Raw genomic sequence first — 19,615 nt, forward strand, 5'->3', positions numbered from 1 at the left:
TTAATTAAACATATGCATACATACACACATATGTATATTCAAAGAGTGACAGCACTATATTATGATATTATAAGCATAATTTTATAATGCAAAATACTGAAAGTCATATTAGTCGGGCTTTTGTTTAATTGAGACCAGTTTATGCTTGGAGCATTTTAATTATACAGCTATGTCAATTAGGCTGTTTTATTGCTTGTGGTTTTACATTATTAGATTTAAGCTGTAATCTCTAATGATCATTTGTCTCTTACTTGTTAACTAGCATATTGTCATTAAAATAAATTTCAGAATTATATTGTCAGTGTTCTTAGTTGTTATCCCATAAGTAATATAAACAACTGGAAGAACATGTGCCAGATGGTAGAATTAACTGTCTTATCATGATTCATTTTACAATGTCAGATTTTGCAAAGATTCTAAATATTAGGAAGACCATATGTCTTACAATTATGTAAGATGTATAAAACTAAAGCTATTTCATCACACTAATCAGGGACACACAGGTAAATGTTTGCTGTAACAGAACTTGTGGTTGCCAAAATGATGAAACCTTTATAGGATATTTAAGTGTATGGTTAAAGTGTGAATTGTAAAATGTACAATCACAGAATATCAGACTTTAAATCTCCCTGGCTTGTGAAAGGAGACTGCAATTAGATGTGTCTAGGATCACAGGAAATTACTTAAAGTATAATCAGGTTATCTGGGTTGATCTGATATTTCAGAGAGATAATATTTTTGAGGCTCTGTTCAAAAGCATGTTCAAAATTACATGGCACAGAAGATTTCCCCTCCTTTTGTGGCCTTGCCAAGATGTGTTACCTTATCTGTAGTAATTATCTAGGCTGACTGAGCACTCCAGGTTACATATTTCTTCAAATTATAAACTGTTTTATGATAACATAGAGAAATTTATTGGTGTCCTTTACAATATCATAAACACTAAGCCAAAGCATAGCCCCGCCCACCTATACCTACTAAAGACATTCAGACTTTAAACAGGCAAGACATCTTAATTTTTACCAGGAATTGGTCTTTATTTCTTTTATAAGGAGACTTTTCTCAGAGCAATGACTGAGCAACATTCAGGAAACATATCTTTCTTTTCCCTGAATTTTTTGAATAATTTGAGAAGCAGCCAAATATGTAAGGGTACAGCTTTTGAACTTCAGTCGGTGGTCACTGCTCAGACAGAGCCAAACCCATGAGCCTTGTGGATTTGTTAGCATTATTTTAGGGCGCTAATTAGTGCCAGGCCTGGGTTATGAACCCAGCAGCCAAAGGCAGTGCTTTAAATTGCAAGCGAACCTAGTTCCCAGAATCTTTACCACTTGTAGTCTGCCTTATTTTATAACTAACTACTAACATCTTGCCCCCTACTTGTTTGGTCTGTTCTGGAGGACAGGATCTGTGGCTTATTCATCTCTGTGTCACCAGAACTCTGACCTTTGTCTTCCATGCAGATGGGGATCTTGGGAAACGTTGAGGCAGAAATCTGTGTTTGGAACTGTAAACCACACCCTTCCGACGTGATTAAAGGACTCTCGTGCTCATCATTGCCAAGACAGTGCTGTGTGGATTATTGTTATATTTAATCTAAAGTAAAACAGAATACTCATAGCTAACATTTCTTTGAGAAATGTTCACAGACAACTTTTCTCCCCAGCACTTGTTAAAGAAAATTTATGGAATCATCTCTCAAATCAGTAGCCTCATCTCCCCACCATCTGATGTGGCCTTGCCCCCATTCTCCTCCAGTTTAGTGCTTAGCCTTCTGTGGAAACTGGGTATTTCTTCTCTCCGGGCAACCTTAGTGGAGGGTAATTTTTCCGAGTACAGGAAACAGATCTACATGGTGGGAATTCTTCTAAAGATATGCTTCCTGGGGCCCTTTCCCAAAGTTTGTAAGGTAGGTGTGTACACATACACTTCAAAGCCTCAGGCATGTCTTTGCATGTTCGGTGTGACTTTGGCCATGTTCAACCAACCAGTAAGAAAGCAAACATACTTCATAGGAGAAACATCTCATTTCTGTAAGATAGGCTAATTACGGTGAATTAAAATCTTTATTTAATCTTCCTACAGTTATCCTCTTAATGTGTTCTGTAATTGCAAACCTTTGGTCTTTTAATCTCTGGTTCATTAGTGGGTTTCTTAAGTGTTTATTAAGAAGCATGTGTAACATTCTGGTAATTACTAATAATGTTTGTTCACAGCACATTTGCAAAGATCTTGACAGCAAGTTTCATTAGATTCATCACCACTTATTATGAGTGTACAATTTTTATTAGCAGTCTCCCACCTCTATAAAATATGGAATTTGGGGCTCTACAAAACAAAATGAAATGCGTCTTCTTTCTTATGGCTAACAAACTCAGATATGTCTGTATATCACTGTCCCTTCAGGATCAAAGTGTCTTCTAATGTCTGCTCTCCCATTTTACTGCTAAGGAGAAAGGCAAAGAAGGATTAAAGTACAAACCTCACTAGTTTTCACTGCTTATTGGTGGCTACACTCAAATCGTAAGTGGTAGCTCCTGGCCTGGGGCCCAGTTCCCCAAAGATCCTCACTTTTGACACTAAGATGTAATTTTTATGTAGCATACAGCATGATGGTAGCATATGACTCGACTCAGGAAAAATGTGCCACCCAGGGCTATCTTTGGTGGTATGGGTACCCCTCGTCTCCACTGGAAACAAGACAGCCCTTTCCACCTCCTCTTCAATAGCTGAAATCTTTTTAAAGGGACAAGATCTGAGAAAAAACATCTCACATTAAAAGCTACACTAAGGGTAAATACTGTGAGTGCTTTTCTGCGAGTAGAATTGAAGAGGGGAAGGTAGGAGAGAGCACAAGAATACATACTATTGAACTGGAAAATCACCTGTAGATGATACAAGAGTTAAACTTCACCTTCTCATGGCTTTGCTTGGGATTAATAGCAGTACCAAAGGGATGGCTTGGAATGGCTTTCACCCCCTCCCAAATTTCTATCAGTTTCCTACCTAAAGCTCCACAAATAATTGCATGATCGAGCTAAAAAGCAGAGCGTGTGCTATGCAAATATGGCTTCAGGACAAATGTCACCATCTCACCCAATCTGACTCTGCAACTCAACTGCCAGCCTTCAAATAAATACACTATAAATTATATATACACTTATATATAAACATATATGTGTATCTGTATGTGTGTGTCCTGAAGCCTTCACCACCCAGTATAGACCATCAGCAATCAGTATTTTTTAAGATGATAGATATAAAATTACTTTGCAGATGAAGGCACTACATAGATTTGAGATTTTGAAATTTTCAAACAGGCTCATCCTACAACTTTTAAGGAGGCAAAGCCATTTTATTTCTTACAGACATATTGTTTTTATGGCCATATCTTAAGAAGAGCCCAGACAAGCAGAATGCCTAAACTGGCATTTCTAACTGTGCTGTGAATCAGCAACAGGCTAGTTTGAAATTTGGTATCACTGGCTAAGCATACAACTATGTCAGTGGGAAATCCTGCCATAGTGGTTCTCCAGTTGAGAGAAAAATAAATGTTTTAGTGAGTGAGAACATGCTCTAGCTCTTAAAAATAAGCTTTTACATTTGTTTGTGAATGTTGAGCTGCCCTTCCTTGCCCTGGTGGTTACCAAGAAACCTCTTCATGTTTACGGCATGGTCGACGACAGGGCTGTTCCCTCCATTTGTAGGACTCTGAAGCGCTGGGCTTCCTGGCCCCACAGATAGGATTGCTCGCTCCTGGACAGTGAAGCTTACGTAGGGTTTGCACCACATGCCTTTCTGTGTGTTTCATCCTCACTGGATGTTAGGCACTGAATATGTCTCAAGTGTTCCTCCACTGTCCAATCAGCCAGTTTGGCAGCAAGTGTTCATTCTAATAAGAGATGTTTCTCAGATGGAGATTCCAGATGTATCTGAGCTGCTTTTATTAGGACAAAGCAAAGGTCCAGCCTTTTCTTCTAAATACAATCAAGAGTAGTGTGGCTTTGCCTTTGTAATTTTACAAAAAGTTGTATTATGTAACTGGAAAATTGTCTCCCCGGGCATAGAGAGAATTCGTTAACACAGAATGCAGCTTGGAATAATGCTGACATAAAGCTTCAATCCAAGAGAGAAACCTTTTAAGTTGTTGAAACACAGTAAAGGGGAAGAAGGAAATTGCTGTTTTACATGATTGACCAAAATGCACTATAATTATATCCACTTGAAACAGATTCCTTAGAAGAACTGATAACTCTGTGATCCTAACAAGTCATGTGTAGTAGAACTAAATGCTGCATGTACTTTCTCCGCAAAGTGTAGACATGCCATATTTGAGATGTGCAATGTAAAAGACAGCGGTACTTGCCTTAGCTTGTTTAATGGGACTCCAGCTGCTTTCGCATAGTGAAGAACGGTGTGTGGCTTTACTGAGGAGTTAGTATTTAACCATGCCTGCCCATCCTTTTGCACTGCCTTACAACACTGCTTGTGGACCCTCCTCGTGTAATGTTATTTCGATGTCACCACTCCTGTTTGTAATTAACACAGCATCACTCATCAGTCAGCTTCTAAGTAGAACACTCCTTACAGATTCCACTAACTGTTCTTGCCTGTTCTAAAGTGGGTGGGGAAAATTTAATCACAGATATTTAATTCAAAGATAGCCTTCCCATTTTCCTGCCTCCCTGCAATGTCTCTACGTAGTGTACTTAATGTCAGCTACAGTCCACTCATAGATAGGAGATCATCTCCAAGAAGAGTAATAATAGTATTTTTCAATGCCAGTAAAACTCCTTGGCTGACATTGGATACCCCAAAACACTATTATTACTTGCCTATGGTAATCATCTATTTGCAGAGCTCCTTCACATAAGTGTAATCTTCTAAAGGGCAGGATTGTGTCTTATTTCTGTATAATGCCCCAAATAGTGGAATACCTCATACATGCTAAGTGTTCAAAAACTCTACTTAACTGCATGAATGGCAGATTAGAAATATTATCTGTCAGAGTCAATAAAAGGAAGAAATTATAACTACTAAGTAAAATGCCTAGATTTCCAATAGCATGGTTAAATAACTAGTTAATTTTGAAATGGCTGTACTCTGGATTCATCTTGGTGTGAGCTGACAGAAGATCTTCCTCGACGTTCCCCAAGCACACAGACATCATAGGCAAAGCCGATGTCTCTAACTCCAGTCATGAGAGAGGGGCTGAGGTCATCTTTCTAACATCTAAGGTCATCTATGCACTTGATTTGGTCCCTCTACTGACTCACTTATAGTCCCTTCTAGGACCAGGGTCACATAACTGTGAGATGGCCATGCAGCGTTAACTAAAGTACTCAGCCAGGAACAGGAAGAGGTCAAATGGGCTTTGGCATTATGTCTTAAATTTACTCCCCCAACCCACTCAGGTCACCACCCACCCTGAGCAACTGAGTCCTGTACCACCTTTCCTGAAGAAAACATGGGAGGTTGCCATGGTGGGGATCTCTTCCTTCACTTCTCTTAAAAAGACAACTTTCCCTCACTGGCCTTCGTTTCTCTCATTTCCCCGCCTGGAATGCTTTCTCTTGCTTACGCTTTTTGTCTCTGAATCCTATAGGACCAGCTCAGATTCCTTCTCCTTCCTGAAATCTTTCCTGCCCTCTGCAGAAAGCAGTAATTTCTCCCTCTGATGAACACCTGGGCAGTTTAGCGTGATGCTACTTGGCATTATGGGTATTTTTCTTTATCTTATAAGTTATTTTTCTCATTCATTTATTTATTGTGCCCTTGGCAGTAAGGATAATACCCTGAGTTTTTGTAAAACCTATAGATCTTATTTCATCTGATAATTATTTTTAAAATACTTGGTAATTTGGGGGGGAGCATAAAGAAAGGAATTTGATGGTGGTAAATGAATTTAGTGAAAATTATTACACATAGTATGAGAAAAATCTCTGAGCATGTGATACTATTATAATATATAAAACTATTTTAAATTATTTTCTTTAAAGAACAGTCAGAGAAGAATCTTGGCTTTCCCAACTAGGACATAAGGAAATGTTCCTTACTCAGCCATGAATATAGGTTACAAATATGCAAATGCAGAGATGGAGATTCTTTTCCACACTAGAATCAGCATCATAGTTTGGAAATCACTCTCTGTGTTATTTGTATTTGTAGTATAAACAAATTTTATGCAGCTATTTGTTGTATAAGTGTACATATATTTTTCTCATTGTACTATCTTGTGTTTAGTGTTAATTCATTTGTATCCAGAGTACCAAGTTATCTCATCTCTGTGCAGTAGTCCAGAAATACCAAACATGGTGGATCTATCTGACCATCAAATCATATTCTTGATTATTGATAGAACCACTTACTGAACCTTCTGGGTCAGGGGTTATCACACACCAAATGTACCTCTAGACCCAGAATAGTTTAAATGAGTTGGCTGTATTGATCCATGAGCACCTGATGAGCTCAATACACTTTAATTTTAGAGCTTTAATTCTTGTCTTAAAAACTAACCTTCTTGGAGGCTCAGTTGAGCGTCCAGCTCTAGATTTCGGCTCAGGTCATGATCCCAAGGTCATGGGATCACATAGAGCCTGCTTAAGATTCTTTCCCTTGCTTACCTACATACACTCTCTCTCAAAAATAAATAAAAAAAAAATTAAAATTAGGGGCGCCTGGGTGGCTCAGTCAGTTAAGCATCCAGCTTCATTCAGCTCAGGTCATGATCTCGCAGTTCATGGGTTCGAGCCCCACATAGGGCTCTGTACTGACAGCTAGCTCAGAGCCTGGAGCCTGCTTCAGATTCTGCATCTCCATCTCTCTCTGACCCTCCCCTGCTCACACCTTCTCTCTCTGTCTCTCAAAAAAATAAATAAAAAGCATTAAAACTTTTTTATTTAAAATTTAAAAATTTAACCTTCTAAAAATGATCATGTTAATAGAGATGTAAATTTGACAAACAAAACCATCATGAATATTAATGACATTTTTAAATTTTGGCAATAGTTGAATATTACTTCACAGGTTGAAGAGGATCAAGAAGGAGTCATGTTGAATGTATCCTCACACACACATACCCACACACACACAGACACACACATATTTATTCAAAGAGAAAAAGGATTACCCAATAAGCTTATCCCTTTCTTAACATTTCTGTTGCTTCCATTCATATTCTGGCATTATTTCTTCACTTCGATTATCACATTGCCTTCATGGTTGATCTGTCCTTCATACTGCCTTTCCAATCCATCCAATCAGGCAGTAAATATTTTTGTACATATTTGTGTGTGCTCTGCTGGAAAAGCTCTGCTGGAAACTCAACTTCTCATCTCAGAATGGCCACCCCCCTGCACAATTATATTCAGCAACTCTCTGCTTTACAAAATCAAATATAATCCAGCCTCCCTTTCCAGTCTTATAATAGACTCATTCCCTTCCTATTCCAACTGTTTCTATCAAAGCAAAATATTAACTTTTCTGTGATATATGTGTCCATTTTCAGCATAATTCCCTGTGGCCTAGAACCATAAAATACATCATTCTTAGAGGTAGAAGTGTTCATATCATATATCCAACAATCTCAGAAAAGTATCTTAAGAGGTGTTTTTGAAAAGTTCTTTTAAATTATTTTGGTAAAATTATGAAAGGAAGAACAGAAAGGCCTTAACTAAGAATTGAGGGGAAGGAAGTTAAACACCAGGTGAGAGCCAACTAAAGAAACCCAAAAATGGAGAACTCGGGTGTAGAGAAATGAGAGTACTTGTCATAAATCTCTTTAGAAACAATCCCCAGAGTCGCATACAAAATAAATAAGTTAAGACCCTGACTCTCGGAAACTTCCACAGTTTGAAGTTTAGAGTCCTGAGATGCAGGACCGTAGCCAAAAAGAAGAAAAAAAAAGAATTTAGCTTTCTAAAATGGAATACATGTTTATTGAGCACCCACTATATAGAGAACATATATGAAGGTTCAGGTAGCTTGAAAGTAAAGACCAACTCTGCACCATCATGAAGTAGATGTAATGACTGTAAACTGTATCATAATACAAACTCAACTCTTCTCCTAAGCGGAGGTTCCTGTCTGCCAGAATGAATTCCAAATTCACAATCAGGATCCAAGTTTGGCCGTATTGGCGGCTCTGTATTTAAACTTTTTATTAAATTACCATCAAAGGGGCACTAATTAAGATAAGAAATAGAGCTACTCATTTATTTCATAGGCACCTTCAGATTTCTGAATTACACATTAAACAATCTGTGACATCCGTGTATGCTTTTAACAAAAGAAACAGATAGGAAAAAAAAACCTCTTTCTATAATTCCTATTAAAGTACAGAGAAATAGAATTTTAAAGACTACAAAAATAAGGTAAGGATTATATAAGCCAAATAAATCAATAAAATCTGTAGCAAAAAATAGAATATTTTAGATTACCCTGAAAAGGCTGAGTTTCCTAAATGTTTGAAAAATGAGGGAAGCCATTTGACAGAATCTTTAACTTCAATTTTTTGTTTTTGTTTGATTTGTTTCTAGGTTCCAGATTCAGAGATGTGCAACTGACCCAAACAGTTATAAAGGCTTGGGAGATAGTTTTCGAACAATTTTCCGAATAGAAGGGTATGTACAGTTCTTCATGTATGGACTTTATGTTGATATAGGCATTTAACATATTACTATATCTCTTTTCATTTTTAATGGTTCATTTTTCTAGTGTTATTAGGGGGAAATATTTAAAAGGATACCTTCCCAGTTTTTTTGTTTTTCCTGATAATACAATTGAAAACTAAATATGTATACCATAAGAACTACCACAAAAATGATATTAATATTCAGTTTTCTGACTAGAAGACAATTTCTATTTTGTGCCAATAAATTTTTAAAGCTCTCATAACAGCAGCTATCTAAACATAATAGTTCTTCATTTTGATTCTTCAACATAGCGCCCAAATATGTTCCTTATTTGCATTGCAGCTTATGAATATTCAGTCAAAAACAGAACTGTGTCAGAAGCTGATGTTCACATTTGTTATCCTGTCTACTAGATGATCAGATAAATAGAGTATTTTTTTTACATAAGTCCCTGGGTGGCTTAATCGGTTGAGCATCCGACTCTTGATTTCAGCTCAGATCATGATCTCACAGTTGTGGTTCAAGCCCCGCATCGGGTTCTGCACTGACAGTGTGGAGCCTGCTTGATATTCTCTCTTTCTGCCCCTCTCCCACTCATTCTCTCTCTCTCTCAAAATAAATAAACTTTAGAAAATAACCTAATGGGTGAAAAATAAAACTGTCTATAAGCATTCTTTGGATTATAACTAGGATCGAGCATGCTTTTCTACCATTAGATGTCATTTCTTTTATGAATTGCTTATTTGTGTTCTTTGTCCATGTCTCTTAAGTTAGATTTCTATTGATTTGTAGGAGCTTTGTATATACGATAGGAACTAATTCTTTAACAATGACATAGATTGCAAACATTTTTTCCAACTTGTCATTTGTCTTGGAGCTATAGTATCTTATACCTTTCAGAATCTTGCAATTTTTGAAGATTGTGGTTTTGTGATTATAGCTATCTTGTTCTTTGTGATATTTGACCCTATTGTCACATTATAAAGAAAGATATCTTTTATCCCCAAGAATATAAACATTTTCTTCTGGTATGTTTGACATTTAAATCATTAATCCATCTGAGAATTGTTTTTTTAATGTGCTGTGTGGCATATAGGAATTAAATTTTATTTTCAAATGGTTAGCCAATTACCCAAATTCCACTTGTGGAAAAATCCATCATTTACTCCCTCACTGGAAATGCTAGCTTTCTTGTGTATTAAACTTCCACGTATACACCACCTAAATTTTCTATTCTGTTTCTCCATTTCCTATTCCATTTCATTAGTTTATCTATCTCTATGCCAGTATCATACTGTTTTAATTATTTTAATTTTGGAGTATTTGGATAATATATAAAAATATGCCCTGAAGTATAAAGTCTAAACATATCATGGTACAGAGCCCTTCCTAGTATGGCCCTAGCATAGCCTAGTGTGGCCCTCCCTTTCTCCAGGCTCATTCCCCATTCTCAGATCTCCTCTAAGAACAGCCAGCCTGCTCACATTCTCGTAGCTTTGCATGCTAGTCTTTATCTTACTCTGCAGGACCAACCCCCTCATCCACACAAGAAACTATCCCTCTTCATTCAAGAGTGCCCTCACATATCTTCCTCTCTGGCCCATCTTTTCTCTACCACATGCTCTCTTTACCAATCACTCTTAAATGCTATACAAAATATAGCATGCACCTGTCTAACTTATTGTGGCTGTTTTCTGTCTATCTCCTCTCTCTCACCCAAAGAATACACTTCCCTAAGGGCAATTTCTCATTTAGCTCTGTATCCCTCTGCCTATGTTTAGCACTGAGTAGAGATAGTAAGTGCATGTTAAGTGAATAAAAGCCATCACATCAAAATCGTAATAATGCAAACTGAAACAGAGATGATAATTCTGGTTATTAATTATCCCCTCTGAAGTTAGGAAAAGATCTTGATGCCTGATTAAATATCTTCAGAGGATCTAATGACAAAGAAGCAGCAAATTCTTGCTATTACTATGGTGATCTGGTACCTAAGTGACGCACATTGATAATATACCTCAATTTATGACAGTTGGGATCAAATCATGCTCATTTCACCCAAATATATAAAGCTAAACACATCGTAGTGTATCATATAGTCAGTAGCAGTGTCCCTTCCCAGTAAAATAGTAGTAGCAGCGTTGCCAAGTTCTCTAAGCTGTAACAGATATCTCTGAATTAGATGTGGGAGTTCCTTAGCCAGGCTCTTTATTTCATGTGTGTGATGTTTCTGCTTTGATATCAAGTAATACAACAAACATACAGCATGTGTGGTCCTTGCATAGTAAAATTGGCCTTTTCCTAGACTGTATGTATAATTGCTTCTAGAGCAAATTGACATACTTTCTGTAATGCCTTTAGATCTAGACATGTTATTAGCCCAAAGCCAGAGAGCTCTAGTCTTAGAGATGTGAATATTTGTAAAAATACAAAAGAAAAAGCTGCTTTTTATTTTTGATACAGAGCAAGAACATGTCATAGTGTTAAGTTAAAAAAGAAAAAAAAAAGCTTTTAATGCATGTTGTGTTGAATTTTTTTTTCCTGGTGAAAGCAGTTCCTTTTGATTTTCTTATTTAGCTTTTAGAGTATACTGTGCTTTCAAAGATGTTTTTCTCACTCAGGTGCCTACAGCCCCGTTCGTTCTGTGGCTATAGAGACATAACACACGTCGGTTTGACTATTATCATAGTTAGGACAATTCATCTCTCCTAGTCTTTCCTATATCCCCCAAGTTAAAGGTTTTGAAAGTTATTCATTTTCTGTTGTTTAAGAACATTAAGGTCTGGTAATACACTAATGTCTGCATAGATCTCCTCCCTGCTTTAAGAAAGTGAAGCAATACACATCACCATTCTTAGAGATGGTTCCCCACTTCTCTGCCCAGAATTCATGTTTCCAAGAGACATTGGCTCAAATACACGGGTCCAAATCCCTTTACTATTTTGAAGCTTCTTTTAAGAACTAAAAACATAGATATATTGTCCTTTAATGAAAGGCATGGTTTTTTCAACCCAGCTTTACAAAAAAAAAAAAAAAAAAAAAAAAGGCCTTTCAAATTCTGGGCAAGGATTTCTACCATATGGAATCATCATACTTAGTTGGCTTTTACCAAAGAGGCCATCATTGTTTTGCCTAATGGAGAAGAGAGAACTCACAGGGAAGAAATTTGTCACTGTTAAGAGTACCTCCATCGTCACCATGATTTTTTGGCGGTTTGGCAAAAATAAACTCATAGGTCCATATACTGAAATGGTGAGCCCAGAAGACATAGTTAGCCTAGCTGATGAGGTGCCTCTAAAACCAATAGTTTCCTTTTGTAAATTCTCCTGGCAAACAGCAGCTGGTGTCTCCATATACCATGTGTTCATACACCGCGTCTTACTTCCTTCAGAGTATCTCCTGAAAGCTTTTCCAGTCTCTTTTATACCTGTCATTCCTTTAAAGAGAGTGACTGAGACGTGCACAGACGGGGGAGAGGCTTATAACTTATGCTAATGCCCATCTCTCCTGCTTCCTCTTCTATCTGCTCCTAGTGGCCATTCTTCCTGAAATAAAGAAGAAAAAGAATTAAACAGACCTTAAGATATCTGGTGACATAGGTAAAGAAAGATGTGAAAGTAATATTTATTTCATCAATGTGACAGACACGATGCTAGGGACTTTTCAAACCTTATTTTCAACACAGCACTATTCTCAACACAAGACAGCATTATGTCTGTATTTTGTATGAAGTACCTGAAGATCAGAGAAGCTAAATAACTTGCCCAAAGTCACACAGGTACTCGCAGCATGTCATGGTCTTTCCATTGTATTCTATCACCTTTCACTAAACACCAAAATTTGTTATTTATTAAATGAAAAGAAGGTGATGTGAAATGAATGGCTTATAAACCCCTAATTTTTAAATAACTCTTCTAAAACTTTCGATATTCCTACCCCCAAATCACATAGCAATTTAAAGCAGCTTTCCTCTCTTCCTTCGGGTGAAGTACAAAAACGCAGTTAAACGAATCTTGTCAGTTACAAGGCAGCACCACAAACCTCTGATAACTCAAGACTCTTAATCCAGTTCTTGTCCCATCCGAGACAGAGGGTTCCATATCTCTGACAAGTTCATGGTTTCCTGTCGGTCGGCTCTCATCCTGCATGCTCCTCAGTTGTCTTCTGAGAAAAATTCATGGACATTGGTGTGCCCAAGGCAAATAACTAGGAAACAACTAGGTCGGATCAAACTTAGTTTCAAATGAGAAACATGTTGATTACGGTGCCTTCAGAAATATGGTATTCTTCAGAAAGTATTGCTGTAGAAAATATGCGGTTGCATTTGGGGGGTATTTGAACTGTGTTTTGCTTCATGATTTGTTTTCTGTAACCGCTGATGCTGCCTCAAGTATCATCTTACAATCAGACCACTTGGTGATTATAATATTTTCTAGTTAAATGACATTTAAGGCCTCGTTTTATGAGCTCCAGCGTAATTGGCTAATTTGGTAAACTCCAGATGTGTGAGATAATGTGCCACTCGTTTAAGGGCCTTTCAGACGGCATAAATGGCACAGCCCCAGGAGGTATAATCACTCCCTCTTGTTCTCATTAAGAAGGGGAATGAGTGTCTTGTGGCACGAAGGAAGGAGGACGTCTACAATTCAAAATTAACCTGGCAAAGTTGGCAACACCAACCTGGCAAGATTTGGACATTTTCTTTTTACAGATGCACTAACCCCAAGATCTTTACCTTAATTTGGTGTCTTAGTGGGTCTACTTTTTAAAACATGATTTGCCTAATGTAACACAACCAGGTGATGTTCAAGCACAGTCCCTAAACAGAAAAACTTACCCCTAGGGAAAACCCCCTGAGTAGCTCCTAGAAACCCCCTCACTTCCACATGGAAATGGACTTGAGGAGACAATGGAGGCACTAAGTCTTCGCAGGAATCACAGTTATTGGAGCAGTCAGCATCCTCACCACCTAAGCCACGTTCCAACTTCACAAGGCCCCATAGTTGCTGCTGCTTTTTCTCTCTACCCTCTACCCCACTTTTCATCCAACAGAAACCAGTTCATCTACCCACTATTGTCAAGCCTGAGTGGAGCAGGTGGTTCTTAGCATCACTATTCCCTAGATCCTGAGGCTGTTCCCTCTTGCCTGACATATAGACCCAGGAGTTCACATACAAGTTAGTCATGGGTCACTGTATACTCACTGCTAGTTAACCAGTGCAGAGTTTTTGCTCAGATGAATAATTGCAGACTGTACCCCAGGCTCCTCAGCGCGTAATCTGCAGTGCAAATCAATTGTGAGTAGATCATTGGGTATGGACTGGGTTTGCAAGCCTGGAGTACCGTAGTGAATTCATTCTTCAGTGGGAACCAGATGTGCACTGTGCCTTCGTGTGAGTTTCCTGGTGTCTCAAGTGCTTTCTTTCTCTCCTCCTTTTTGTTTTACTAAGCAGGCCCTTCCTGGTACCCAGCAGACCTTCTTTGAATGCTCCCTTGTGTTTCAGCTTTCAGCTTTCCCTTGTCTCAGCTTTATTGAGATATAATTGGCATATAACATGTGAAGGTTAAGGTGTAATATGTGATGATTTAATATATGTATGTATTGTATTGCATAATGATTACCACGATGGGGTTAGTTAACACATCCATCACCTCACATAATTACCATTTTTGTGTGTTTGGGGAGAACATTTTTTTTCTATTCTCTTAGCAACTTTCAAGTATACAGTGAGGTATTACTAACTATAGTCACCATGCTATCCATTATTTCCCGTTTCCTCGTTTTCCTGTGGTGATAGGGAGGAAAGCAGACAATCCCAGCTGCTCTTGCTCCCACACTGCAGCCCTGACCTGCCCGGGCTTCCTGATGACGGCACAAGTGTCTTCCATTTAGTGAGGTGGGAGGCGGTGGGGGGAGAATAAGGAAAGAAGTAACGGAGTAGGTGAGAGTTTGGAAAATAAACTATAGCAAATCTGTCTGGCAGATTTTACAAGTGTTGGGTCCAGGTCCTGATTATGGTATCCCGTAGATGGAAGCCATTTTCTTGTTCCAAATCTTCTCCAGTTTTGGAAAGAGAGAAAAGGGATGACCTCAATTCAGGCACGGACCTATTCTGATTATTCTTGCATGATCTGTGTTCCTTTTAAAAATGGCTTATCAGTGCTTTAGTATGTCATACTCATATAATTTTAGTCGTAAAATGTACGTCGCTAAGAACTTCAAACTCTGATTATTTAGCAGTTCGGGGTTGGAAATGAAAGAATGTAGGGTAAGGAGAAAATACTACAGAAGAATATATTCTAAAACACAGAAAGCTGAACCGTTGGTAAGTTATTGGGCACATCTGTTTTACCAGATTATTTTATACCACTGCAAAGGCAAATCGTTGCTGGTTTTAGCTGTATTGGGTTGTGACGTGGTCTTTACAATCAGGGAGAGGATAATGAATTTCCAGAGTGCTCACATAGCAGCATCCCTGGGCTTCCACGTCCCAGAGCTCTGTAAGAGGCCTTTTGTTCTGCCCACAGGGTGACCTTTAGAATGGTTTCAGCTCCTAGATTTCCCTCCTGTCATCACCATAGATTGCGAGCTGACAGTCACACTCCAGCTCCCCCAGCCTCTTGCTAACAATGCTTTTAGACTTACTGCCTGGCCTTTGGCAAGGATTTAAGTGTTGCCAAAGAATAAGTGAAAACGTTTGCAGTGATGTCAGCTAGTCAGCAAGGCCTGATTAAGAGACCAAACACAGCCTCTCCCAGCTTGCAGTGCTGACAAGAAGGAAAAGGGGGACCAGTTTTTTGGGTGGAAGTAGTTGTCTTTCGGGAACGTTGGCGTCTCAATCCAGAGCCTGAGCAGATATTCCCATCTTTTATGAGTGTTAACGGGAGGAGAGGGGATTCTGTAGTCGATGGGAGATGTCCAAACGGAAATATTTTCAGGCCTCTATTTTAACTTACTCTGGAATTCTGATGAACTAGATGCATATTTACCTTGGGGAAAAAATGTCTTTACCAAAACCATTGTCTTTTTTCTATTGGTTGTTAAACTGAACATTTTCAGATTAGAATGAGAAAGAAAATCTCCTAAAACTTCTGCCTTTATCTGATTCGCTTATCGTAGAAAATAACTTAGGCATGACTTGACATGACAAGGAATTAATGTTTTATCAACATCAATGATTTCTGCTAGTGTCTTTGAGATCATAGAATCACGTCTTTCTTTCTTCTATTAGGAAGTCTTCTCATCTTGGTCATATGCAAATTTGATCTCATTTTATTTTCCTTGGAAAGAAAAGGTATATGGATTTTTGATATGCTAGAACACTGTTAAGAAGTGAAAATCATTGATGCATACATACATACATACATGCACACATACATGTATTTAAACTAAGTGGAATTGCTTATAGTTTAGATTGCTACATTTTCTCTTTAAGTTCCATAAGTCAGATACCACTGGAGAATCTATTCCTGTTAATTATGGTTAGTTTCTACTCAGTTCCTGCTTAGGAGTCTATTTTGTCACCCAGTTCCAATGCTCTTGTCACTGGTTCATGAGTTTTTTGTCTAGTCTCCTGAGTTTAGATTTACCTTTCCTCCAGGTATTTCAGATGGTTTGAAACTGGAGGAAAGGAAAAGATTCAGATACTGTTGTTATAGCAGTGATTATATTCAAAACTATTGTTGCCATTTTGACCCTTTACTGTTTTTGTGAAATGTGTCAGCATGTCTTACCTCACTTGTTGCTCACAAGGTCCCCGGCAACAGTCAGGTGGGGACTAGGATCGTGTTTTCTGGTTGGGAAACAGATAAGAATGATAAGGGACTTGCCCAGCATCCCACAGCTGGTGTTGTTTGGGGCTGAGCTTTCATCCAAGATCTTCTGCATCCTGTATCCCTGCTCTGCCAATAACTTAATAGTGGCTTTAGTAATAGCAGAAGTGACACCTCCGATTTATACTGTCCCCATTAGGGTTCATAGCACTGTCACATATCTCACCTTGCTGAATAGCACCTGGGGGAATGGGGGTTGGGAGTAGGAGAAGGTAGTATCTACCATGGTTGATTACATTCTGCAAACCAGCAAACTTCAGCAGAAAGGAGGATAGTGAGATTCCCAGAATAATAGATTGGTTCCTAAGATCAGCATTCAAAGAAGACAAAGGTGCACTTTTTCTTTAAATGACATCTTGAGCAAATGCAATTGGACTTAAAAATGTATTCTGAAGTGTGCTGCCATCATCCCATGGGACCAAGATAGAGGTCAACGATCCTCCAAAAGGAAGTTAATTAAGATGTACTTTAAGTATAAAACACACACTGGATTTTGAAAACATTATGTGTAAAAGGAATGTAAAAAATTTGTGTATAAAAAAGAATTCAAAAGAATTACATGTTGAAATGATGCTTTACATGTGTTAAATAAACATACCATCAAAAAAAAAAAGACGCACTGCATGAACTTAGTTATTTGACTTGTCAGTACCTTTGCCTACCTCAACTTGAATATTGGGTAATAACCAGGAAAACCTCATGAAACATGATATAAGGCATTTAACCAAAGTTTCTTGTATGAATTATCAGATGGGGTGAAAATCATCTATGACTGCTATATATGTCGAACTATGTGGAATATGGGCAGCCATATTCAGTGGCCTTGTACTTCTGCCGATAAACACTGTTGGTAATTCTCTTTGGCTACAGAGAACTTGTAGGGAAACAAAGCCCTGGGTACCAGGAATTCTAATGTAGACACAATCTCAGTGGCAGCAGAAAAGGAAGTAAAGTGTGAAATGAATTTTGGAAACTGCTAAGGAGAGTTTGTAATTTTCTGTTAGGTGAATTAGGTCTTTGACTTCTTTGCATGAAGTTTTTCATAATTTAGAAGAACTAAGAACCAAAACAAGAAAAAGGACATGCTCTTGTATCCTTACCATTTTCTATCCTAACAGTTTTCAGTGAATAGGTCAATATGCATGTCAAAACTCAAATAATAAAATTTCCAGAAGTTGACTCTCTTTATAAAGGAACCAAAATTAAAAGAATATTTAAGCGTGATCCATTAAGCAATAAGGCACATCAATTACTAGAGATCTGGCTTCATGTGTAAAAAAAAATATGTGTTAGATTCCAAAAATATTTCTTGACCACTTGTCCACTCCTTAATTCCCATGGTCTGACTTCTGTCTACACGTGTATTTACAAACTGCTCTCCCAGAAGTCACCATAAGACTCCTGTCTTTTTCCATGGGATCTAAGACACAGATAATTGTAAGATGTGTTATCATTTTATGTACCATTCAAATGAGAAAATGCTGACAATGAAACTCCTTGAAATGAATTGATAATGGATTGTGGTGTTGAGTGAGAAGGAGAAATTTTGAATGACTTTGTAGTGTTTCGTGTGAATGACTATCAATAGCCAAATTATGTTGCCTGCACATTCATAAATCTTTCTTGATTTCCTGTTGACACATGTGATAGGGTACCACTAATATGGACCTAGTGGTCCCTGCCCCCTTGAATTTATGTCCTTGTATAACCCACTCCTTTTAAGCATAAATTAGGTTTATTGACTCTCTACCAATGAAGAGAATATGGCAGAAATGATGAAATGTCACTTTTGAGATTAGTATATAAAAAACCGACTTGTATCTAGGTAGATCCTTCTTATCCTTCTTGCTCTTTTGGTTTCCTACATTTTTATTGTTTTGAAGTAAGCTCTCCAGTGGAGGAGCCCATGTGGCAAGGAACTTTAGGTAGCTCAGGCCAATAACCAATGAGAAATTGAGGGACTCTGTTTAACAACAACCTGGAACTGAATCCTACCCACAACCACCTGTGTGAGCCAGATAAGACCTCAGGCCCAACTGATAGTTTGACTGCAGTCCCTTGAGAGACCTTAAGTCAGGGACACATACTAAGCCATGCCCAGGTGCCTGATCCACAGAAGATCCACAGAAATTGTGTGATACACACACACACACACACACACACACACACACACACACACACACACACACATCTGAAACCCTCAGCGTGGTATTTATTTGGGACTCTCCATATCTGCTTTGAGTCTTCTAAGCCTTATCTTACCTAGTGTCATCACAGGCGTCTGTGTTCAAGCCAATTATAACTCCTAAAGCAATTCCTTGTGCTTTTTCTCATACACATTCATCAGCCCAGAATGGCATTTTTTTCTTTTGTCCAGCTCTGGTAATTCTGGTCATCTATAAGTGCCCAGCTGGTATGCTACCTTTTCTTTAATGCCTTCTTGCATTATCCAAAATGAAAACAAGTTTCTCTACTGTTCTTTTATGGCACCTTCTTCAGAGTCAGAGAAACCTGGATTAGAATCCCACATATGAATTTGGGGACCTTGGGCAAATTACTTAATGTCATTTTACTTCAGTTTCTTTATTTGTTGAGTGGAATACTAGTATGTATTTCCAGCACTTAGTTTAATAGATGATGTATAAGTATGCACACAATTTTTAACTGGTTCCATTATTATTACTTTATATTATAGCTAGTTATTTAAACTATTCACAGGTATTTAAATGTGTAGAGCTCTGATGAAATCTCTTTGGGAGATTCTTTGTATGGAATCATCATCCAATTTATGTTTGCTGAATTTAATTGAATGATCACTAGTTTCATATTAGTTGGATTTGGGCATTTAGTTTTTAGATTCAAGGGATTAACCAGGTGGTGGTATTGATCGGTTTTGTTAGGAAAACTGGAAGGGCTGATGAAGATCCAGGTAAACGCAATCTAACCACCTTGCTTAGAATGTGTTCTCTCTTCACTGCTATACTTATGACGCTTGCCTGCCTAGGGATTAATAAGCACAGTGACCCAGTACAGCATAAATAAAAACCAAATATTCTGGTCAATAAAAACGTGAGTTAAAGTAAAACAGAAGAATATTTAAAACAGAATCAGAGACAAATCAAGAATTAGACTCTTGGGGTGCCTGGGTG

The 19,615-nt window shown here is 38.0% G+C and overlaps 1 protein-coding gene across 1 annotated transcript in view; it reads left to right on the top strand.

Moving 5' to 3' along the window:
• The window catches only part of SLC25A21 (solute carrier family 25 member 21), a 490,980-nt gene that overhangs the window by 353,169 nt on the left and 118,196 nt on the right, over nt 1-19,615 (top strand). Inside the window, exon 3 of the mRNA XM_029952757.1 lies at nt 8,538-8,621. Within this exon, the coding sequence (XP_029808617.1) occupies nt 8,538-8,621 (84 nt within the window). The remainder of the gene's footprint in view (nt 1-8,537; nt 8,622-19,615) is intronic.

Source organism: Suricata suricatta, chromosome 9 (assembly GCF_006229205.1).
Source record: "Suricata suricatta isolate VVHF042 chromosome 9, meerkat_22Aug2017_6uvM2_HiC, whole genome shotgun sequence".
Taxonomy (NCBI): domain Eukaryota; kingdom Metazoa; phylum Chordata; class Mammalia; order Carnivora; family Herpestidae; genus Suricata; species Suricata suricatta.